The 25,217-nt window shown below is 42.1% G+C and overlaps 1 protein-coding gene across 1 annotated transcript in view; it reads left to right on the top strand.

The window, feature by feature from the left end:
• The window catches only part of TMCC1 (transmembrane and coiled-coil domain family 1), a gene marked incomplete at its 5' end in the record, with an annotated part of 184,634 nt that extends 160,469 nt beyond the window's left edge, over positions 1-24,165 (top strand). Inside the window, 3 exon segments of the mRNA NM_001258443.1 lie at positions 839-1,773; positions 20,196-20,331; positions 22,930-24,165. Coding sequence (NP_001245372.1) covers positions 839-1,773; positions 20,196-20,331; positions 22,930-23,244 — 1,386 coding nt within the window. The 3' untranslated portion in view covers positions 23,245-24,165.

Raw genomic sequence — 25,217 nt, 5'->3', positions numbered from 1 at the left:
TTTGTATGTCTTTGGAGTGAGTCCTTGCTTAATAAAGATCTTTTACTGGATGGAACTCACAAAAATTTGAGTTTCAAAAGGCCTGAACTTTATCATTGGCTTGTCTAATTACTTATCTCTTACTGTCCCTGTCCCTGACTATACATGTTATCTTTCCCACATTTATCACAGTTACTTGTGATCTGGGATTTTAACTCTCAAGAGCACATTCATGCGTGCACTTTCAACAGTACTGTCTCGTTCTTACTGTCACTTGTCTCCAGATACCAATTAACTGTCCCTACTGGAAGAAAATGATTACATCACGCTTGGTATGATTTGAATAAAAAGATACAGTGATAAAATGGGATTTTTATATCTAGCTACTTAAATTACTAGCCAACATTTTCAGGTGACCATAATCTAAGTGCATGAATTGGAATTCAGTGTATTCTTAATTTTATGCTTTTCATGTAATTAAGTTGAAATGCATATGTACCTTGTTGTACATAGATGTGCTTCTGAACAAAAGTATGTGTAGAGAATGTGAATTAATGCTTTACACTCAGTAAGGGAGCTTTGTTATTTAAAGAAATACTGTAATAAATCCTCTAGCAAAGGAAGAGGATTACAGTTTACTTTGCATGAGAATCTTTTTTCCATATATCTGTTTTGCTAAATGTACTTATATGAGGACAGTGTCCAAGAGGGACACTTACAAGGAATTGTACAGGACAGGAGGAATTAGGTCAGCTATACGTGCTGAGGAGGTAAATGTTCAGTACATTTGGACCCATTGATTCTGGAGAGCTAGTCCTCTTAGGCTCCTTCTAACATCCACCTCTTGCTTTTACGCTAGATCGAGCGGTTGGAGGTAAGCAGCCTCGCCCAGACTTCCAGTGCAGTGGCCTCCAGCACTGATGGCAGCCTCCACACAGACTCTGTGGATGGAACACCAGACCCTCAGCGCACAAAGGCTGCTATTGCTCACTTGCAGCAGAAGATCCTGAAGCTAACAGAACAAATCAAGATTGCACAGACAGCCCGGGACGACAACGTTGCTGAGTATCTGAAGCTTGCCAACAGTGCAGACAAGCAGCAGGCTGCCCGTATCAAGCAGGTCTTTGAGAAGAAGAACCAGAAATCTGCCCAGACCATCCTCCAACTACAGAAGAAGCTTGAGCACTACCACAGGAAGCTCCGAGAGGTGGAGCAGAATGGGATACCCCGGCAGCCAAAGGACGTCTTCAGGGACATGCACCAGGGTCTGAAGGATGTGGGGGCGAAGGTGACTGGCTTCAGTGAAGGTGTAGTGGACAGTGTCAAAGGTGGACTCTCCAGCTTCTCCCAGGCAACACATTCAGCAGCAGGGGCTGTGGTCTCAAAGCCCAGAGAGATTGCTTCATTAATTCGGAATAAGTTTGGCAGTGCGGACAATATCCCTAACCTGAAGGACTCTTTAGAGGAGGGGCAAGTGGATGATGGGGGGAAGGCTTTGGGAGTGATTTCAAACTTCCAGTCGAGCCCCAAATATGGTAGTGAGGAAGATTGTTCTAGTGCCACTTCAGGCTCAGTGGGAGCCAACAGCACCACTGGAGGCATCGCTGTAGGAGCGTCCAGCTCCAAGACAAACACCCTGGACATGCAGAGCTCAGGATTCGATGCACTACTCCATGAGATCCAGGAGATCCGGGAAACCCAGGCCAGACTAGAGGAATCCTTTGAGACCCTCAAGGAACATTACCAGAGAGACTATTCATTAATAATGCAGGCCTTACAGGAGGAGCGATATAGGTAAGTTACATGCAGTTCAGATCCTAAATTACTTATGTTTAGGTTCCCCTTCCTTTGGATACTAGGGAGTACCTTTAAAAGGTCTTTGTAGAGTGTCTTTCTATAGAGACTTTATAGCACTTGAGACATTATGTGCTGTTTGTGTGAGTTCTGATCATTGAGAGCAAAATAGAGACACAGCAAAGTTAGATGACACCCAAGATGATACACCAATAAAGTGTTTTAATTGGGGTGATGATTACTGGAGTCCTCCAGTCTTTGGCTTTCAAATGAAGCCCAAGCTTTTAAAGCATCCCACCTAATGGCTGCACCTACAGCATATGAAAGTTCCCAGGCTAGGGGTCTAATTGAAGCTGCAGCCGCTGGCCTGTGTAACACCGGATAACAGCCATAGCAACACCGAATCCAAGCCACATCTGCAACTTACACTACAGTTTGTGGCAGCGCCGGATCCTTAACCCACTAAGCAAGGCCAGGGATTGAACCTGCATCCTCACAGAGCTATGTCAGGTTCTTAGCCCTCTGAGCCACAACAGGAACACCTGTAGCTATTTGACTTTGAACACACTTATCTGAGCAATTGCTATGGACAGATTAGACTGGAAATAAATCCAGGTAAACCTGTCTGTTACATTTTTTATGAATCAGCAAATGTCTGAATGAGGGTGAACTTAAACGTGAAACAGGGGAGTTCCTATCGTGGCTCAGAGGTTAACGAACCTGACTAACATCCATGAGGATTCGGGTTCAATCCCTGGCCTTGCTCAGCGGATTAAGGATCCGGCGTTGCCGTGAGCTGTGGTGTATGTCAAAGACGCGGCTCAGATCCAGTGTTGCTGTGGCTCTGGCGTAGGCCAGCCACTACAGCTCCGAATGGACCCCTAGCCTGGGAACCTCCATATGCCGCAGGTGCAGCCCTAAAAAGACAAAAAAAAAAAAAAAGTAGTAGTTAGCAAATTCTCAAAGGACTAAATGCTTTGAGTCATAATCTGTGCTCAAGATAGAAGCTGGTCTCTTTTTTGTGTTTCATATGTCACACTGTGTTCATTTTAGACCACCCTTAGTTCTCCAAAGGTATGTCCTTTCCCCTTGTTTCCATCACATGCAGATAGAAATAATATCCATATGGAGTACTCATTCAGACCAGGGTAGGCCACCTCACTGATACAGATTAAGGGCATGATATTACAGAAACCACAGGGCCTGTTTACAGCCACAGGTTAAGCCCTGGAAGACCCCTGGGTTCTGGTCCTGTCCCAGTTGCTACCTAGAGGGAATCCTCAGAACTTCTACCACAATATCAAAGTTTCAACAGACAGTCTCTTAAGGTCTCTTTACTTTACCTCTTGTAAAAAATAAACAAAAGTTTGCTTTTATGAGATAATCCCAGCGCCTGAAATAAATTGTTCATATGTATCAGTTAGCTCTGAGAGGAGTTAACAGCAGCAAGCTCTTCCCAGATAATGAAAATGCTCATCAGTCATTCAGTCCTACCTCTTATCTTTGCTCTTCTGTCCTTCAATTCTGACTTAAGACTTTAAGGGAGAAGAAAAAGAAATGTAGGAAAGAGGAATGAAGTTCTAAAAGCAAATATTCTTATTTTAGTGTTTGATACATTCCTTTTTTGCTTTTTTTAGGACCACACCTGCAGCATATGGACGTTCCCAGGCTGGGGGTTGAATCAGAGCTGCGGCTGCCAGCCTATGCCACAGCCACAGCAAAGCCAGATCCAAGCTGCGTCTATGACCTATGCCATAGCTCACAGCAACGCCAGATTCTTAGCCCTCTGAGAGAGGCCAGGGATTGAACCTGCCTCTTCATGGATACTAGTTGAGTTTGTAACCTGCTGAGCCTGCTCTTTTTTTTTTAATATATTCTTTAATATACTTAGACAATATCTAAACTAGTGAGTGATCTAACAAATACTCATATGGACTCTAAAGCACCCGGTCCTTTGTACCAAGGTAAACCTAATTCCCAGGTTCCAATTCTAGTCCTGCTGTACTTACTAATCTTGAAAACTGGGCAAGATTCTTAAATTCCCTAAGTCTTGGTTTCTGCACCTCTAACATAGGACAATAGTAGTCCTTCATAAGGTTATCATGCCATTTAAGTGAACTGATTTATGTAAAGCACATAGCTCAGCATCTGGTCCCATAGTGTTTGATTGATGTTAGGTAGCAGCTGCTACTGCTGCTATTAAAACATACCCCTCTGAACATGGAGACCTGGGTGTTCCAGTCAGTTGCTCAGAAAAACAACTGCCTGCTTTGACCTCTTTATTTTGAAAATGTAACAAAACATTCTAGTTTTTAAATTCCTCCAGAGTTTAAAATTCATATAGAGTTTATTATGTCTTCAAGTCAGATGTAGGCCATTGTGAGAAAATCAATTAGGAAAACAGGTCTCCGAAGCCCCTCTTGCGTTCATTTAAAATAATTGTTTTGGAGTTCCCGTTGTGGCGCAGTGGTTAACAAATCCGAGTAGGAACCATGAGGTTGCGGGTTCGGTCCCTACCCTTGCACAGTGGGTTAACGATCTGCATTGCCGTGAGCTGTGGTGTAGGTTGCAGACGCGGCTCGGATCCCGTGTTGCTGCGGCTCTGGCGTAGGCCGCTGGCTACAGCTCCGATTGGACCCCTAGCCTGGGAACCTCCATATGCCGCGGGAGCGGCCCAAGAAATATTAAAAAAGACAAAAAAATAAATAAATAAAATAAATAAAATAAAATAATTGTTTTAAGTTCCCATTGTGTCTCAGCGGAAACAAACCCATCTAGTATCCATGAGGATGTAGGTTTGATCCCTGGCTTCACTCAGTGGGTTAAGGATCCAGAACTGACGTGAGCTGCAGTGTAGGTCACAGAGATGCTTGGATCTGGTGTTGCTGTGGGCATGGCATAGGCTGGCAGCTGCAGCTCCAATTGGACCTGTATACTGGGAATTTCCATATGCTGCAGGTGCAGCCCTAGTTAATTAATTAATTAAATACAATAATTGACAGACTGGACAGAACTTTAGCTCCTCATTATCACTTCATTATAAGAGTCAAGTCCTAGCCACTTACGACATAAGGAGAAGTGCATTTCTTTCATTGCACTTTGGATTCCTGGTAGTAAGTGAATGATGTTTTTTTTCTTTTTTGACCTCCCCATGGCATATGGGGTTCTGGGGCCAGGGATCAGATCTGAGCTGCAGCTGTGACCCATGCCACAGCTGTAACAACACCAAGTCCTTTAACCCACTTTACTGGATCGGGGCTGAAACCTGCATCCTGGCGCTGCAAATACACCACCGATCCTGTTGCACTACCTCGGGAATTCCTATAGTTTATTTTTTGAAGCACCAAAACTTTTCACATTTTAAGCATTCTTGCAGAATTTCTGTATCTTCTTTTAATAGAGTAGTACATTGACCCTAACATGTTTGGAAATAGCTTAAAACCATACTATTCTAGCTTAGAGTTTTACTCTCAGGGTAGTGAGAGTGTAAGCTTACATGTCTCTGCATGGTCCTGGGCATCTTGCTTTTAAAATTTCCTTTATCTGCCTTTTTAGTTTGTTCTTTCTTCTTTCCACATGTTCTCCACAATGTTAGTGAGCTGCCTGCAGCAGTTTCTCTTTACTAATTTCTTTTGGGGCAGGGGAACTGTACCCACAGCATGCAGAAGTTCCCAGACCAGGGATCTAACACACACCTTAGCCATGTCAAGCAGCTGCAGTGATAAGGCCAGATCCTTAACTCACTGAGTCACCAGGGAACTCCTCTTTACAAAATTTCTATGTTTACTCTGTTACAGGCTTGACTTTTTGTCTAGGAAGAAAGTGGGCTAAGAATGGACCTAAGGGACTCTTCTGTGACCAAGAAACCAGTTAATGTGTACATGACTGCTCTAGACACACTTCTGCTTATTTTCTCTGCTTTAATTCATTTTACTAATATCTGAGTCGACAGGAAGGAGGCCATGCACAGTGTTGTGGCTTGTTATTTAAGTGAGGAGGAGGACACTACCACCAGCAGCATTTGCTGAATTCCTTTGACTGTACATAGTGCTAAGTACTGCATGTATATTTGCTAATCCTCACAGTGGCCCTGCAGGTAGATTATATTACCGCATTTTACCATCAATCTTCTGCTGAGAGATTGAGGCCCAGTGAGGTTTTAAATTTTGCCAAAGGTTACTCTAAGTGATAGAGCCAGGAATCAACCCCAGTTTTATCTGACTCTGAAGCCTATGTTCTTTTCATACTAGGACAGGTTTTTTTCCAAATTCAGTCCTCAAATCTGTATGATTGAAAGACTAGTCAATAGTCTAGTTCTAAGGAGCTCTGACTTCATTAGCAATGAGTATTGGGCTTTTTCAGGTCAAAATGTGTATTACTCTTTTGGTTATCCCTATTTTTAACATTCTGTAAAATTCTGTGAATGTGCAAGTCTGGAAAGTTTTCACAAGCTGGTACAGCAGTGTAGATTTAGGGCACATCTGCTTAGGGAAACCTCCATCCCATCCTGATTTCCCCCGTTTCAGAGTCCCGTCTCAATAGTGTCACTCAATGTGCTTCCCATTGGTCTCCACCGCAGTGACTAGCACCAGGTAAAGAGTTTTCCCCAAGACTATCTACTTCGGAACAGTCAGAAACATTCAGAAACATGTAGAGGACAGTGTCTCTCTCCACTTACGTGCCGTGACTAAAGAGTGTTTCTTCAGCACCCACATGCACTCAGCCCAGAAAGTCATTGTAGCAGAGCTTGGATCTGAACTCCACCTCAACCTTTGACCAGTAACTGCGTGTTCAGTCTTTGTGCTTTGCATTGGACTCTCAGCTATGAGTGGGGTCATATATTTGAGAAGGTAAGAGACAAGATTAGAGGAAGTCTTTTGTGGCACAGCAGGTTAAGGAACAGCGTCACCACAGTGGCTTGGGTCACTGCTGTGGTATGAGTTCGATCTCTGGCCCAGGAACTTCCACATGCTGCAGGTGTGGCCAAAATGTTTAAAAAGACAAGAATTAGACATTTCTTTTAGTGATGGGTCTATGCTGACTTTAGCTTCTTCTTCTTTAGCTTGCTCTTCATACTGTTTAGATTATTACTACAGATTTGTTAGTGGCAACTGGGTTCACTTAGTATTTCAAGAGATAGAAGGGGCTGGTAGAGATCTAGTTTTATCTCATCTACAGATGAGTGTACTGAGGCCCAGAAAGATAAAGGGACTTTTGTCGGGTCGCACAATCAAATGGTTTAACAAACATTTAATTTGCTGCTAAAAGCTGGAGGGTTAGTCCTGTTCCCCAAATGGGTATACTATATTGAGCTATCTTAGGAGAAGTCCGGCTGTGACAAAATGCATTTAAAATAGGAGATAATTAGGAAAACATTTCAGCCATGGTTCTGCAAGTTCCTTTGTGGTTTTTCCCTTAGGGAATCTGTGCCAGGATTTTACTCAGCTACTGCCTGTGTAAAGCAGGGTCATGTGGGACAGGCCAAAAACCCCCTGGTGTTGATGGGCAGTAATGCCATTTTGAAAACTTCTATTTTAAGAGGATTACTATTCTTTGGAAATCAGCTTCTGAAACTGTATGAAGCCCAGGGATATTTTAAATTGCACTGAGTCATAAGAGTAAAAATACAGCAGGAGGCAGTCACCAAGAGCAGTCATCACATGCAGTAGAGTAGCTCAGCTAACCCAGTTAGGTCCAGGCCATTGGAGTTCTAACGAAAGATATCGTTGTTTAAGTATGGGTTTACTTTTCTATCTTTGTACATAAGACAGAGATATAGCCAGATAAAGCTGTTTTAGCCCCGTGTTCCACGTGTTAGACCTGTTTTTCAACTGTAAATTGATCTGAAAGTCTCCAGAGGATATGAGAACATTGAATCAGATTAATTCCTTTTTTTTTTTTTTTCTTTTTTTTGGGTCTTGTCTTGCTGCACCTACAGCATATGGAAGTTCCTAGGGTAGGGTAGGGGTTGAAATGGAGCTGCAGCTGCTGGCCTGCCCCGCAGCCACAGCAATATGGGATCTCAGCCACCTCTGTGACCTACACCATAGCTCATGGCAACACCAGATCCCTAACCCGCTGAGCAGGACCAGGGATGGAACCAGTGTCCTCATGGATATTAGTCGGGTTCATTACTGTTGAGCCAAAAGGAGAAGTCCCAGTTCTTAATTTTTTTTTTATAATTTTTTTTATTTTCCCACTGTACAGCAAGGGGGTCAGGTTATCCTTACATGTATACATTACAATTACATTTTTCCCCCAGCCTTTCTTCTGTTGCAACATGAGTATCTAGACAAAGTTCTCAATGCTACTCAGCAGGATCTCCTCGTAAATCTATTCTAAGTTGTGTCTGATAAGCCCAAGCTCCCAGTTCTTACTTTTTAAGAGGAAAAAAAAGCCCAATTGAGAGGTGCTTATAAATGGTGCTTCATTAGAAGATTACCTTCCATTAAAGAGGCCTTCTGTATAGATGGACTCTTCCTGGTAATGGAGGGAAAAGGGGAGGAAGGAGGGAGGAAGGGCAAAGGAAGAGAGGGAAAACAAATAAATTAATTACTTATTTAATTGAGGTTGGACAAGGCTGAATTTGCTTGCCAGTTCTGACGCTTACTGGCTATGTGACCTGCACCTCATCTGAGCCTTAGTTTCCTCTATAAAAACAAGGTAAATGATACCTGTTGTACAGGGTTGTTGAGATTATTAAATGACATACTATTAAATCTCCAGATTGCTCAGAAAGCCCCTGTAGCTTTTATTTCTTCTCTGTATCCTTTAGGCATCTGCTGCTTTATTGTCTTTAAAATAAGGCAGGGCCTGTCCTGAAAGTGTGGGGATTGCTTGCTAACTGGCGAATGATTTTGTGCATTTTCCTGTTCAGCTGAAGGCTAGTTCAGTGTTTCCCAGCTGCTTTTGGGGCTTCAGCAGAAATGAGGTGACAAAAGATAAGGAGGGAAGATCCACTTGCTTTTCCCCAATTCAGCTAGAAATATATTCCAGCTCCCATTACATGTCATATCTCCTAACCAGCCTGTATGTCCATTCTGGTCCAACACTGGCAGAAACTACCTCAGGTCTCTTGTATGCATTTGGAAATAATGCAGTAGTCTGCTTTCATAGTTGCCTGTTGGTTTTCAGCCCTGGAACGTAGTTCTTCCTGTTTCTCTCAGTACCTGTTCTACAAGATTCCCTAGCCCTCCTGTCCTAGTAAACTATTGCCCAACTAAGGAAGAACCACCAGCTTTCCAACTTTGAGCCACACCAAAGAGTGATGCATTATATTAAGCATTCCCAACCTGTGCACTCACCAAAGTTTCTCATTCATCAGGAATTTGCCCCAAAAGGGCCCTGACTTGTCTTTGATCTGGGACCGTGACTACTGTGTTGATCAATCCAGTGTATGAAATTGGACCAGTTTCCAAGACCATTTGTAATTTCCATTTTCCAAGACCAATATTCATTTATGAATTGTAAGCGTACAATAAAATCTAGATTTTTTTTTTTTTTTTGGCCTTCATAGTTGCAACCTGTGCCACAGCTGTGGCAACAACAGATCCTAAACCCTCTGCACCCAGGGGAACGTCCTAGATGTGTTTTAATAATTCTTTGGGGGAAGAATTTCACCTGCCCAAATATGATATAACCTACTTTTTTTTGTTGGCCACACCCATGCAGCAGTTCTTGGGTCAGGGACCAAACCCAGGCCACAGCAGTGACCTGAGCCACAACAGTGACAGTGCTGGATCCTTAACCTGCTGAGCCACCAGGGAACTCCCTGACCTACTTTTTTTAAAAAGATCTTATAATGTTCAGGATGTCTGTTTACTGATAGTTAAACTCAAATCATATTAGCTGTCTACATTCCCTTTGAGTTATAATGATTCAGGAAAGATTTTTAAGTAAAAAGTTTCTAAATGAGTTATTAATCTCATGCTTCTTTGTATACTAGATGGAATCACATGAAAAGCATGTGCCAGTCAAAATCATTTACTTATAGGAACAAGAACCACTCCCCACTTCATGTCCAGAGAGTTTTTTATTAGTGTCATAAAAAGGGGTTAAAATCACTTACAAGGAGCTCTTTTTTTTTTTTTTTTTTTTGGGCATATAAAAGTTCCCAGGCTAGGGTAGAATCGGAGCTACAACTGCCAGCCTACACCACAGCCACGGCAGCATAGGATCTGAGCCCCATCTGCAACCTACACAACAGCTCTCGGCAACGCCAGATCCCTGACCTACTGAGCAAGGCTAGGGATCCAACCCACATCCTCCTGGATACAAGTCAGGTTTGTTTCTGCTGCGCCACAAGGGGAACTCCAAGGAGTTCTTAGTTTTAACAAAAGTCACATGTGAAAGGCTGTACACAATTTACTTTACCTTTCTTCCCTCCTAGTTTGGTGTTAATATTTAATGAGAAACTAGAAGTGCTCTTTCTATGAATTCTGGGTGCCTGGCTTCTCCATTTTAGGAGTCAGCTTGGAAGTAAACAGTAGCAAGTAAAGTAAGCACAAGAGTTTATAATGTTAATAACAGAGGTGTGGAAAGTGTTTCTCTTCCTTTCATTGTTCACATTTTGAGTTTGTCTAATAGTATGGGGGGAATGGTTTTATAAAAAGACAATAATAAAACAAATATAAAAATCAAGAAGGCTGAATCAAGCAGTTCAGATCCTCCCTACACCTTACCAGCAGGGGAAAATTACAGCATTTTTCTCAGTTTCCCATTTCTTTTCCCTTTTTCGGGGGGGGCACCCCCGACATAATGGAGTTCCCAGTCAGGGTTCAGATCAAAGCTGTAGCCTCGAACTAAGCTGCTGCAGTGCCGGATCCCTAACCCATTGTGTTGGGCTGGAGATCAAACCCGCGTGGCAAGACACTGCCAACCTGTTGCACCATAGCGAGAACTCCTCCCATTTCTTAGTTATAAATGGAAGTACCTCCCAGGGAGGGAGGAGGTGAGGATTAACGTAGAAATGTCTTCATGAGATTGCTACAGATGCTACCCGTAAAAAGACATAGTGGGCAGGTAGCTATTGTTATTTGTGGTGCTAGTATTCTGATGTTCTGATGATTACAATGACTAAGTAGATTACATCAAACCCTAAATTCCCCACACTTACATTCTTCCACTCAGAGTAACACCATTTCATTTTTACTGGGCTCTTTGCGTTAGCCTGTTGGCATACTATTATTGCACATGTGGATTATGTAAGCTACACAGAGGCTGATGGCACTGATAAAATGTTTGACCAGGTATTCCTAAACACAGTCAGGTTTGTGCTTTCAATTTGCAGGTTGTGAGACTGTGAAAAGAGCTTTCATGACCTAGGTGAACAAATTAGGACAAGTGTTTTAATAATGGTGAGCCAGTACCATTCTTTCAGGGCACTGAGGCAACCCAGAGGACCTCCACTGCAGGACACCAGGGGCGTCTTGCCAACCTCTTTGTTCATCATATTTTGCAAAAGCCTCAAAGTTTATGGCTTTCTCAGTTTCCTCCCTGATGTTTCCTGTAGATTGGAAGTGCTTACTATGGTAACGCAAACACAACTATTAGTGTGAGCGTAATAGAATTTCAACTACAAAATAACAGCTGCAACTTTTCTGTTCTTTCAGAAAGTCATCATTCTCCAGGTAATTCTTCTGACTTGAAGAGGGAAACAAATGCTATTGGTTATTAGTAGATGAATTAATGGGGCTGTTTCAACTGGACCCTTTGTGAGTTTTGCTTCAGCCCTGAGTTCTACAGCTTTGTATCACCTTGGCAAGTCTCCTTACCTGTTTGTGTTTCATCTGTGGGGAAATGCAGCTCATTCTACTTACCCAAAAGCTACTTTGCTGTCTGACTACTTACTAATAAAGTGCTGTCTCTGGGAACAATAGTTGTATTTTCCCATTTAGGAAGACTCAGATCTTGAGATCTTGCTGTTAATTTCCATGTAACTGTGAGTAAATTCTTCAACTTCTAAAAGACTTCATTTTTATGCAAGGGCATGGTAATCCATGGTAAGGATTGCACTTTATACTCAGCACTTTCTGGAAATTTGCAAATATCAGATAAGATTTTCTTAAGAGACTTTCCCTCATACACATACAAAACAAGGAAGGTAGATAGGAGAGTTTTATCAATTTAAAGGACTGCTTGGAACAGTCCAGTGCATGGAAGTCATTGAATTATCTGGCAGACCTGAGCCAGGGAATTGCAGGGGCCCATTTATATGCTTGTGCTGGCCCTCTTGATGAGGAAATAAGAGTTAAGAGGCTCATGCCCAGCTAAGAAGGACAGAATGTATGCCCAGTAAACCCATTTATGCAATGTCATAGGGAAAACAACATGAATATACTGGAAAAAGTGAAAATTCCAGAATATATAAAATTGGGAATGTGGAGATAAGTGAAGAAATGGAGGGTTAGAAAAGAAATCAGAAGTAGGAAGCTGTGGGGAGTTCCTGTTGTGGCTCACTGGATTAAGAACCTGACTAATATTCATGAGGATGCAGGCTCAATCCCTGGCCTTGCTCAGTGGGTTAAAGATTGCTGCTAGCTTCAGCCTAGGTCACAGATGCGGCTGGGATCCCGCATTGCTATGGCTGTGGTGTAGGCTGGCAGCTGTAGCTCTGATTGGACCCCTAGCCTGGGAACTTCCATATGCCACAGGTATGGCCCTAAAAAGAAAAAAAGACAAAAGTAGGAAGCTTTGAACAATGGAGCCACGTACTTGTGATCAATTGGCAGTCAGCAAACAATTCTTTTGAACCACCTCACTAAGGATTGTTAGAACTCAGAAAATCAGAGAATAGAAAAACAAAACCGAATGTACACTTGTGGTACATCTCTCCCACCAAGTACCTTTTTTGTGCCAGGCATTCTACATCTCTCTCCTATTGAGTCTTCACAGTTGCCCTTTGGAGCAGAAAGATTTCTTCTTAACAGAGGAACAAGGTTACTCACACCAGTGTGTTGCAGAGCCAGGACTGAATCCAAAACCTGGACTGAGTAGATACATCAGCTGGTACCAACTGCATAAAACAGCATGAAGACATTTCCAAGTGAAAAGCTGCTGCAAAGCAGAAGCAGTGAAGATGGAGAGCCTTTAACTTTGACATGTTTCCAGTGAGCATGATATGATGAACAGTGGTTTGTAAGCTTCAAGAGTATTAGAAACAAGTACCTGGGACTTTTGCAAGTACTCTCTGATTCATATGTAGTATCACATATTCATATACAGTGTTACATAATTATAGAATTTCCTCTTCTGCAAATAAAAAATCTGAGGGGCAGGAGTTCCCTTTGTGGCTCAGCAGTTAATGAACCTGACTAGCATCCATGAGGATGAGGGTTCAATCTCTGGCCTCGCCCAGTGGGTTAAGGATCCAGTGTTGCCATGAGCTGTGGTGTAGGTCACAGATTCGGCTCAGAACCTGCATTGCTGTGGCTGTGGTATAGACCGTCAGATGTAGCTCTGATTGGACCCCTAGCCTGGGAACCTCCATATGCTGCAGGTGCAGCCCTAAAAAGACCAAAAAAAAAAAAAATCTGAGGGGTAACCTGTGGTGTTATAAATCATCTTAGCTGTTCATAAGCGCAAGTATCCAAAACATGTCTTATCACACGACCCAAAGCTGTGAAACAGCCCAAAAAGTAACCCAAACAAGATACATGCAGGAGAGAAGTCATAAAATACTCTCAAACAGAAGTTGCAGATGTCACAAGGAAATCGATTTGATGAAAGAAACGCATTGTGGAACAGACCGAACAAATGAGAGATTATACCATCAGTGGACAACAGAATTCTACCTTCCAAGTGCTAGGGAAGAGTAAATGTAGGCTGTTCTGTCCACCTGATTTGTCATTCAAGAAAGAGGATGAAGTCAAGACACTTTCAGACGTGTGGAGGAAAATTGCCTCTCATGAAACCTTGCTGAAAGAAATAATAAAGGATATACTTCAAGAAGAAAAAAATGGATCAAACGGTGGGTGAAATAAATCAATAAAGCATGTTGGCAAATCTGATTAAGTGGGGGCTTAAAATTATATATATAGAAAAAATTTTTTTTTTCCTTTTTTTTAACGGCCACACCTGCAGCACATGGAAGTTCCTGGGCTAGGGGTCAAATTGGAGCTGCAGCTGCCAGCCTTTGCCACAGCAACACCAGATCCAAACAGCATCTGTGACCTACACCGAAGCTCACAGCAATACCAGGACTTTAACCCACTAAGCAAGGTCAGGAATTGAACCTGCATCCTCACAGACACTGTGTCAGGTTCTTAACCCACTGAGTCACAATGGGAACCTCTATATTGAAAATTCTTAATGTCTGCATCAATTTGGATCTAAAATTCTGGGGGAGAATATAGACTTCAAGGGTTGCATTTTAAAGGAACATTGAAGTGTTAAAAATCAAAGGGAAAACATATCTTGTACTCTTATCTACCTGTCATGTGTCACCTGGCAAGTTTCTGTTCACTTTATTCCTGTCCACTTAAACTGATGGATGCTTATGGGAACACTAGGATAAATAAAACACAAATGCAATTTTGCTTTTCAACTAAATGTATGTGTATGAATCTCCCTGAGCCCTGGCAAAACTGGCAAAGATAGGTCCACATCCCTTCATCCCCCAACATGGACTTCCTACCACAAAGATAATTCACAGGGGCAGGATGGTTCTCATGGTCCTTTCTTCTTCTCACCCAGCCTTTTATAATATACAACGAAATCTTTTATCACCCTGCTGCATCTCAGATTCGGTCCCTGGACTGGGAACTTCCATATGCCACAGGTGCAGCCATAAAATTTAAATAAAAAGAAAAAAAGAGACTCTGCCACTTGGAAGTGTTCAGGGAGAGATTGCTTGTCAGGGATGTTGTAGAAATAGTTTCTTGATTGAAAGAAATTTAACTAGACTTTTTCTAGTCCCTAGAATTTAAGATTCTTTTTAGTCAGGGCACTTATTTTTATCTTTCAAATAATATTTTAAATATTTGTGGTGTATTTCTCTTCGTAACGTAACCGATTTTTAAAAATTCAAAGGGTTAAGGAAGTGCATGTAATAGTGATAATCTTAGAGACATGTAAAATAGGGTGTGAGCTACTTGTACTTATTTTGTAATTAGCTCAGTGATGTGGACTGCTGATGAGCCTAAAATGAGACTGAGGCCATGAATCACAGGAAATATTTGATTAGTTTAAAAGGTTTTCAAATTGCCCTTGAATTCCTTTCAGGGAGCATGTATTCATGCAAAACCTTTTTCATTATGAAGTAGAAACATTTTCAGAAAGGCCCATGTGTTCCTTGGTAGACTGTGAAGATGAAAAGGAGAAAAACAGACATTTTTTAACACGTCTTGTGTGCTCAAATGAATACACAAGATAGAGACTATTACCCTCAGTTTGTAGATGAAGGACCTTGCTGTGCAAAGTGAGCTAACCTAAGACCATGCAACTTAGAGAGGTAGAACCAGGGCTCAAACCCACGTGCTCCTGGGTGTCACACCTTTAATCATTTTTCCCACTGTTTATTATAAAACTTTCAAACACACTGCAGACTTGAAAAAAATTGTACAGTGAACACCCATGTACCCACCTCTTAGATGCTAGATTTCATTGTGACATCTTATTGTGTATCTTTCCACCTATCCCTCCTTTATCTGTTGTATTTTTGGATGCTTTTTTTTGGCTTTTTGGCTTTTGAGGGCTGCACTCTCAGCATATGGAGTTTCCCAGGCTAGGGGTCTAATCAGAGCTGTAGCCACCATCCTACGCCACAGCAACACCAGATCCGAGCCGTGTCTGTAACCTACACCACAGCTCACGGCAACACCTGATCCTTAACCCACTGAGCGAGGCCTCATGGTTCCTAGTCGGATTCATTTCCACTGCGCCACAATGGGAACTCCTGGATGTATTTTTTAAATTTTTATTTTTTCCATTGTAGTTGGTTTATAGTGTTCTGTCAGTTTTCTACTGGACAGCAAAGTGACCCAGTCACACATACATGTATACATTCTTTTTCTCACATTAGCCTCCATCATGCTTCATCATTAAGTGACTAGATATAGTTTCCAGGACTATACAACAGGGTATCTATCATTGCTTATCCATTCCAAAGGCAATAGTTTGCATCTATTAACCCTATATTCCCAGTCTACCCCAATTCCTTCTCCTCCCCCTTGGCAACCACAAGTCTCTTCTCCAAGTCCATGAGTTTCTTTTCTGTGGAAATGTTTATTTGTGCTGTATAAGATTCCAGGTATAAGTCATATCATATGGTATTTGTCTTTCTTTTTTTGACTTACTTCACTTAGTGTGAGAGTCTCTAATTCTATCCATATTGCTACAAATGGCATTATTTTGTTCTTTTTATGGCTGAGTAGTATTCCATTGTATATATGTACCACATCTTCTGAATGCATTCGTCAGTGGGCATTTAGGTTGTTTCCTTGTCTTGGCTATTGTGAATAGTGCTGCAATGAACATATGGGTGCATGTGTCATTTTCAAGGAAAGTTTTGCCTGGATATATACCTAAGAGTGGGATTGCTGGGTCATACGGTAGTTCTAGATTTAGTTTTCTGAGGTACCTCTATACTGTTTTCCATAGTGGTTGTACCTATTTTTGGATGCATTTTAAATTCCAGACATCTATAGTCTTTTTTAACAACTTTATTGAGATTTAATTCGTAGATAATACAATTCACCTATTTAAAGTATGCAAATAGTTTTATTATCTTTACAGATAGGCAACTGTCGCCATAATCAATATAGGACATTGTCATCACTCTCCAATCTTCTCCACCCTGCCGCAGTCCCTGACAACCATTAATCTTTCTGTCTCTATAGACTTGTCTGTTTTGAACATTTCGTATACCTGGAAATGGAATCATACAATTTACAGTTCTTTTTTACTGGCAATCTTCATTAAGCATAATATTTTCAGGGCTCATCCATATTGTAGCACATGTCATTACTTCATTTCTTTTTCTTTCCAAATAATACTTCATTGTGTGAATAGACCACATTTTATATATCTCTTCATCAGTTGATCGACATTGAGTTGTTTCCACTTTGGGGCTGTTATGAATAATGCTGCTGTGAACATTGGTGTACAAGTTTTGAGTGGAAATAAGTCTTTGAGTGGAAATAAGTGTATACCTGGAGTGGGATTTCTGGGGCATATGGTAACTTTAGCTTTTTGAGGGGCTGCCATACTGTTTTCCAAAGCAGTTGCACAATGTTGCAGACCCACCAGCAGTATACTAGGGTTCAGATTCCTCCATATCCTGCCAACATTTGTTATTACCTTCTTTCTTATTCTGGGTCCTTTTCTCATTGACTCCACCTTGACATAAAGCTTCAAACCATCACGTCACTGTAGTACCCATCCAGGCTCCTTTAGCTCTGTGATTTGGATCAGCTTTAGACCTGACTCACATTTCTTACTTTCGAAGGAAATTAGCTTATCTGGGCTTCTTGAGTAGTTTCAAAGCAGCATCAAAGCATAGAGATTAAGAACTTTGGTTTTAAAGTCAAACCAACCTGGATTTAAATCCTGCTCCCCTACTTATTTCGTTGTGCTCTTAGGCAAGCCTCTTCACCTCTCTGAGCTTCAGCATCCTCATCTGTAAAATGAATATAATACCTACTGCCTTCTTGGGGTTGTAGAGTTAATTGCATAGTAGGCACTGAATAAATGGTAGTTGCTGCTTTTACTTTTTAATCTGTCCTGATGGTATTCGTGAGCTATGTTTAATATCGAATAAGATTCTCCAACATCCTGAAAGGCCTGAAAGACTAAATAACTTGTGGGCGAAGAGGTGGAGGTGGTATCCTATGGAACACATGCCAGCAATGTCACCTGGGTCTGCTTTCATTAGCATGCAGGCTGCTTGCCACTACTACCTGCCACCCCACACCAAACTTAGCTTAGGAGAATTATTTGCTGCCAGGCCCAGCCCATTCCTTAAAATCCAAGGGACACAAACACAGTGGAACACCCCTCTTAAAAAGTCTCTAGCCTTTCTGTGGTGAGGAGAGAGAAAAATGAAATCATCACACTAAAAACCCCACAAACAGTGGGCTTAATAGGACAATCATAAAAAGGTAATATTGTTAACATAATCTTGTGGCATTTGGTGAATTCAAAATATGGTAGGAAATCAGCTCCAGAGGCGGCACCTGTTTCTGAGCACATGCCTAAGGCAGCAGTTAAGGTGAAAAGGCAGCAGAGTCACAGAGAACATTGGCCTCGTTACAGGCAAAAAGGGAGACCTTCCTCATCAGTTGTCAGTCACTTTAGTGACAGGGTTCAGTGGGAAAGAAAGTGAGACAGAGATGCCTATCAAGGACAGAGAAGAACTAGGATGCATTAATGTAGTAAAAAGGGTCAGCTGTGCCTTTTTTTCCCCAATCCTCATTTCATAGAAAAGGAATGGAGTTTCGGGTATAATTATTGTATAATTATTAGAAGCAAGAATATTGATGATACCACCAGATGGAAGTTACCTTGAACAGAGAACTTCCATGTATTCCTTAAAAGTTTGTGTACTGTACATGTGGTTAAAAAGAGGAAAGTGGGGGGGTAGTTTTAAAAATGTTTGAGTTCGTTCTAACGTTTTATTTTTCCAATACAAAGTCTACTAAGACTCACATGCTGGTGTTGTTGCCTGAGTAGCACTCATTGTAGCATCTGCGGGAGTGGGTTACAGGACACGCATTCCTCCACCTGATCCCCACAGACACCAAAGTTTGCAGATGCTCTAGTCCCTTATATTACCCTGTGCACACCCTCCCATGTGCTTAAAATCATGCTAGAGTTCATATAATGCTGAATACAATGTAAATGATGGGTAATTAGTTGCTGGTGCACAGCAATTCAAATATTAAGTTTTGGCACATTGTAGGTTTTTTTTTTTTCCTAGATATTTTCATCTGCAGTTGGTGGAACCTGCAGGATGCAGAGCCCTGACTGTATCTTCTCCTTTGGAAGGCACCCTCTGTCTGAGTGAGAGGCGTCCATTCTAGTTACCATGAGCTAGAGCTGTGTTTCTTCTTCCTTTTCCAAGATTTTAAATGTGTAGTCTTCAACATTTGTTCTGCTTACTTAGCCCTCCTTTTGGTTCCTCAGACTCCACCCACAACCTGCCCCAGGCTTCACCACTACCAGACAACCCATTTTCTTAAAGCACTCTATTCCTCATGTCACCGTCTCCTTCAGCAGTCTGCTTTGGGCCCTTGCGCTGCCTAGTCCAGAACCCCCACTCCTCTGCATACCTTTTAAGGGAAGATTCCGTTTTTTTTCTCTGCCTTAGAGCCACTATGCCAGTTATCCTGTGCATTTCTGCCTCCTGCCCTTTACCTGTGTTCTTTCTCCAACAGGAATCTCTGATCCCATCCTTTAAAACTGTCCCAATCCTACTGACCTTTGGATGCCCTGCCCCATCTTTATGCAGAGTAAACCTTTCCTATGTAGTTCTAAATGCTAGAGGTATAAGATGAACAGAATGATCCCTGCTCCCAAGGAGCCCTCTCTCTCTGCATTCTCCCTGTTTTTTACTCAGCTACAGCCACACTGGCCTACTTTCTGTCCCTAAAACTTGCCAAGCAGATTCTATCTTGAGAACTTTATAGACACCCTCACATCTTCACATGGCTGGTTCACCTCATCACCCATGTTTCAGCTCTCACTGTTGAGGAGACTGAAAGGGGAAGAGGCCTTCCCTGACCACTCCAGCTTAGTCAGCCGCCAGGCACTCTGCTTTATACCCCTACTGAACTTTCCTGGTTTACTTAGCCATACCTGCAGTTGTCCTGTTTTTTCTGCCTTCCACCTCCACTTTAGAATCTAACCTCAGGAGGGCAGGCATTCTGTCTTGCTTACCATAGTATTCCCAGTACTTTGAACATTTCGGGCACACAGCAGGGTGTCATTAAATATTTGTTGATACTGTCCCAGACTCTGTACTTGGCCATAAGGATGATGGGCTTTGAATCATAAACATCCAGATAAGTGACTTGCCCAGTGTCAGAATAAGCTACTGGTGATTGCTAGATAATCAGTTTCCATTTATGTGCTGTTTATCTTCTGGTGAAACCTGCTTAGTGTTACTCTAGTTTTTGCTCGGAGCAAAATGAGAACTGCCTCGTTTACAGTGGGTATGCTCAAATCTAACCAGGGCTGTGGCATCGCTGCAAGTACCATGTGTTGAGAAGAATGTCAAGAGCCGTGTTGCTGCTGTGATATGGCCTTGTGACAAGCTGTCCACTCTAGGGACTAAGCTGTACCTATTAGCATGCCTTAGGCCACTCACTCAGTTTCTTTGTGCTTTTACTTTCTTCCTTTGCAGAATAGATTTGGGGGATTGAATGTGAATAATACTAGAAAAAATAAGGAATGCATAAAAAATTTCACTTTTCCCCCCTTCTTAGATGTGAACGATTAGAAGAACAACTAAATGATCTAACAGAGCTCCACCAGAACGAAATCTTGAACTTGAAGCAGGAATTGGCCAGCATGGAAGAGAAGATTGCATACCAGTCGTATGAACGGGCCCGGGACATCCAGGTTGGCATGAAGGATCAGGTGTAAAAGCAAGAGGCTAATAGAATATAGAACCGTGGTTTCTGAGGTCTAAGGGGCAGGGGGCATTTGGGGGGTTATTGTTTAATGGATCCAGAGTTTCAGTTTTACAAGATGAAAGGAGCTGTGGAGCTGAAGGTGGTGATGGTTGCACATTATGAATGTATTTAATACCACTGTACTGTACACTTAAAAATGGTTAAGATGGTAAATTTCGTGTTATATGTATTTTACCACAATTTTAAGAAAAAGGAATGAAGTCCTGACACATGCTGCAACATGGATAAATCTTGAAAGCATTATGCTCAGTGAAAGAAGCCAGTCACAAAAGGCCACGTATTCTGTGATTCTATTTATATGAAATGTCCAGAATAGGCAAATCTTTTCTTTTTCTTTTTTTCTTTTTTTGCTGCACCCACAGTATGTGGAATTCCCAGCCCAGGGATTGAACCTGAGCTATAGCTGTGACCTATACCACAGCTGCAGCAATGCTGGATCCTTAACCCACTGCACTATAGCAGGAACTCAGAATAAGCAAATCCTTAGGGACAGAAAGTAGATTCATGGTTGCCAGGGGATAGAGGAAGGGGAAGTGACAGCTACAGAGAAGGGCTTTTTTTTTTTGGAGTGATGAAAGTATTCTGGAATTTAATAGTAGTGATGGTTGTGCAACACTGTGAATTTACTAAGTGCATCTGAATTTATACACTTTTAAAGGGATTAAAATGATAAATTTAAATTATTAAAATCGTAATTTTATGTTAGGCTTATTTTGCCACAATTTTAAAAAAAAAAATGTTTTGGGGAAAAAAAAGATGGGGAGGACAGAGTGTCAGGAGAAGCTTATGCCAACTGCGATAAACCGGCCCTTCAGAGGAGGCGCATTTCATTTCTCAGAAGTCTCTGCTTTGGAGGTAGTACGCTTGCTTGGGTTCTTGGGAAGTGTTTCTTAGGATGACAGGAGTCTCAGTATATAGAAAAGCACATGTGTTACGTCTGATGGTTACTGCTTCAGGAGCTGCTCTGACAAGTCTCGTAGCCATCTTAGCTATCTTATTATGTGGCAAAGGGGCTTTTGTCCTAGCTGCCAACTCCAAACCTTTTACAGCTGCTTTGCCATGCAGTTTGCAAGAGTAACAATGAGACTAAGGCTAATAGCCCTCCAGTATGGGAAATGTATGGGAAAATAGAATATTTAACTTTTCTCTCATCTCAGTTGGGAGGTATTTATTGCTGTGGAAGCAGTTGGTGGTTCATATGAAAGTATCTTGAAATAAGCTAGTCTTAGAGAAGGGAAGTAGTCCAGGAAACTTGTACTACAGCAGCCTCAAAGAATCAAGGGAGTGTCTAGATCACGTACCCTGCTGCCATCTTCTCCAGGCCCCAGAATTCTACTTATATTTTAGGTTTTTTTTTTCCTAAGACCGTTCTGGGCCGGGATGTATCTGTTGTATGTCCATTCTCTAGCTTAGCTTCAGTCTGAAGTTGCCTGGCCTTCACCTCAAATCCCAGGAAACCAAGACCCACTGAAGCCAAGGCCGGAAAAACCCAGGGCTCCCACCACTGCTGAACTTTGAAGGGAATCTGACCATTGCTAAGGAAATAGGTTCTGTCCTCTGAATGTCGTGGTACATTTCATATGCACTCATCAGTGAATGTTCTAGCCTTGAGGGAAGCAGATCACTTGAAATGTTTGGTCAAGTATTTGGGCATAGTGTCTGTCCTCTTCCCAGAGATCAACTCTTCCTAAGAAGATAGAGCAGTGAGCCCTCTTTGCTGCTGTCAGGGAGTTACTTAACTTGAAAACACCAAATAGTGGGTACAAAGATGTCCCTAGATGTTCACCTCTCCGTTGTAAAGTGGGAAAGTTGGAAATAACCTAAATCTCTCCAGTAGGGAACTGGCTGAATAAACTGTGACATAACCGTACTGCAAAACGCTAGGTGGCTGTTAAAAAGAACCAGGTGGCCTTACGCATCGCCATGGAGAGAGAGCTCCAGGACCAGGACCCACAGTTGAGTGGAAAAAAGGCCCACTGTAGATCATTCCTATAGTACAGTACTCTTTGTATTAAGGTAGAAAATTTGACAGTAATTCCAAGCATATCCCTTGGGACATTTGTGTATAGACTTAAACGTGGGTGAAAAGATGAACACACACCAAACTGACAGAGTTATTTCAAGGGCAGGGATTGTAATTAAGAAAAATACCAAGAGAAAGTGTGTGTCCTGTTTGAATTTTTTTTATGTTGAACAAGTATGTGTATCCAGTGCAACTTAAATTAATATTTTTTAAATGAAAAAAGAGAGAAAATCATGTACTTGAGGTCTGGTTATAAAAAGGTTCAAGACCAAAACTAATTGTGGCAGCTGCATCCTGTGAACCCTGCACAGGAATGCAGTGGTGGGCAGTTTAGGGGAATCGTAGTCCCTTGAATAGTGAGTTATGCATCTGGCCTCTCCAGGACTCCAGCATGTTTGGAATCGTTGGCATAGCTCAGGATGCATCCGGCTTGCCCAAGGGGCATGTCAGTTACTCAGTGCTTGTGAACAGAGGCTTACCTCTCCCCATTCTGGCCCACAGGAGGCCCTGGAGGCATGCCAGACCCGCATCTCCAAGATGGAGCTGCAGCAGCAGCAGCAGCAGGTGGTACAGCTGGAGGGGCTGGAGAATGCCACTGCCCGGAACCTTCTGGGCAAACTCATCAACATCCTCCTGGCGGTCATGGCAGTCCTTTTGGTCTTCGTCTCCACAGTCGCCAACTGTGTGGTTCCCCTCATGAAGACTCGCAACAGGACGTTCAGCACTTTATTCCTTGTGGTTTTCATTGCCTTTCTCTGGAAGCACTGGGATGCCCTCTTCAGCTATGTAGAACGGTTCTTTTCCTCTCCGAGATGATGCTGGCACAAGAAGGCAGTGCTCCCTTACCCTCTGGCGAGTGCATGCAGTGAAGAATTAGACAGCAACTTACCTACTCTGAAGTTTTCTACAACAACAAAAGAGTTGAGTGAATCTGTTTACATTTAGAATAATGTTTTTTTCTTCAAAAGACGCAATTGCAATAGTATTTTTTAGATTTTATCCAAGAAGTTTTTTGGGCAAAAATCTTGGATCATTTTTATGTAGCATGATTTTCCTTGGGATGCAAATCTTAAACAGTCCTTTAACATGAACCAACAATCTGGAGCACACTGAAGGGCATTCTAAATTGTGGCTTGAAGGACTGCACTAAAACCCACTAAAAAGATGCGAAAACCTGACTAGGGAAACCAGTTAAACCTAACCCCCTGCCTTGTCTGGGCTCACCACCTCTCCCCTTCCCAGACTAACTTTACTGTGAAGTCCTACCACATTCCATGTCTGAATTTCTGGATTCAGGGTGGATTTCCTTGTCCGTGGAAGAACACATGGATCTCCCTGGCTTTTTCACCCAAGTTGGCCACTTGTGCCAACCCTGGAAGTATGATCGCTTTTGAACCTGGTCCCTTAACCTTCGCTAGGATAAAAGTGAGAGCATCACGCCCAAGGATCACTGCACAGTCCTACTACAGTATTTTGAAGTATCCCTCTAAATACTTAATTTTAAACAAACCCCATGGCCGCACTTTTATGGTTTTTTTTTTAAATATGTGTATAGTCACCATTTAAAACAAGATCCAAACAGCATACTTGAAGAATGTAATACTCAAACTCTCAGTGCTTCCTTATGGTTTCTAATAGGATTTTTTATTATTGTTATTATTATTATTGGGTTTTTTTGGAAAGGGTTGGGAGGGTCTTTTATTTTTTCCTTTGAAATAAAGAAGTGATGTTTTTAAATGAAGAAATGTGTGGATATTTAAGTGTGCTGCTCCTTCTTGTCTTGACATAATTTGAGTAAAGGAAGACTTGCTGTAAAATGCCACCCTCTGACGCCCTTGTTTTGAGATGCAGCTTACATTTCCTCCTCTGGCTGCTGCTGCTGCTTTTTGGTGTCCTGCCACCCCCACACCACCACTTTATGGGCTTGGCTTGGTTGGAGAGGAAAGGGGTGTGCAGGGAGAAGGGGAGGCTGTTTCCATGAACCAACATGAAAGGATAGAGATTTCTTTCACCCCAACAACATGTTCACCCATTGACTTTGGGCTGGGATTGTCTTTAAGAAAAGTTAAGACTATCATTAGGAGAGTCATAAATAATCCCTTGTGTTTTCTTAATTTATTTTTAATACCCCCTAATTAATGAAACCAAAGTGATATGGAATCTTCTGTCTGCATTTTGGCCCTAGCATCCTTAATTTCGAAGCTTTATTCTGTCTGCCTGAGAGAATCAACAGAAGGTGATTCTCCCTAAAGAACAGAAAAGGAAACGTCAGGTTAGAAGGACTCAAGTTCGGGGTATAAAATGTTGTCAGCTTCCCCTTCAACTAGACTGACTTATCAACATTACTATGCTCAGTGGACTTTTATAGACAATGTAGCAAAAGGGACTGAGCCTTCTTCCCCATTCTGTAACCCATTCTACCATCCCAGTGGAACTTGGGCTCTTAGAAGCCCTAATCTAGAAAGCTTGGTCAGTCTTTCCTTATTCATAGTATTGAATCACAAATGCTGTCCCCTCTTGGCCTCCATTCCATGCAACCAGGTGATGAGTAAGGGGCACCTACTGTGCCCTGCAAAGAGGAGCAAAGCATGCTCTGCCTGCCTCCCCAGACCAGGAAGTTCTTTTAGAAGGAGATTAACATTGCCTTGTCTGTCTTAGAGGATGGTTTACATGGCAGCTCCAGCCTCCTGTGGCTTGGCAGGCTGGCCTTCTCAGAGTCAGCATGTTGTTTCCATAATCATTCTGATATTTTAACTCAGGTACCCCAATCTTCACTCATCCCCCAATGA

The sequence above is a fragment of the Sus scrofa genome, chromosome 13 (assembly GCF_000003025.6).
Source record: "Sus scrofa isolate TJ Tabasco breed Duroc chromosome 13, Sscrofa11.1, whole genome shotgun sequence".
Classification (NCBI taxonomy): Eukaryota; Metazoa; Chordata; class Mammalia; order Artiodactyla; family Suidae; genus Sus; species Sus scrofa.
This window is presented reverse-complemented; position numbering and strand designations above follow the sequence as displayed.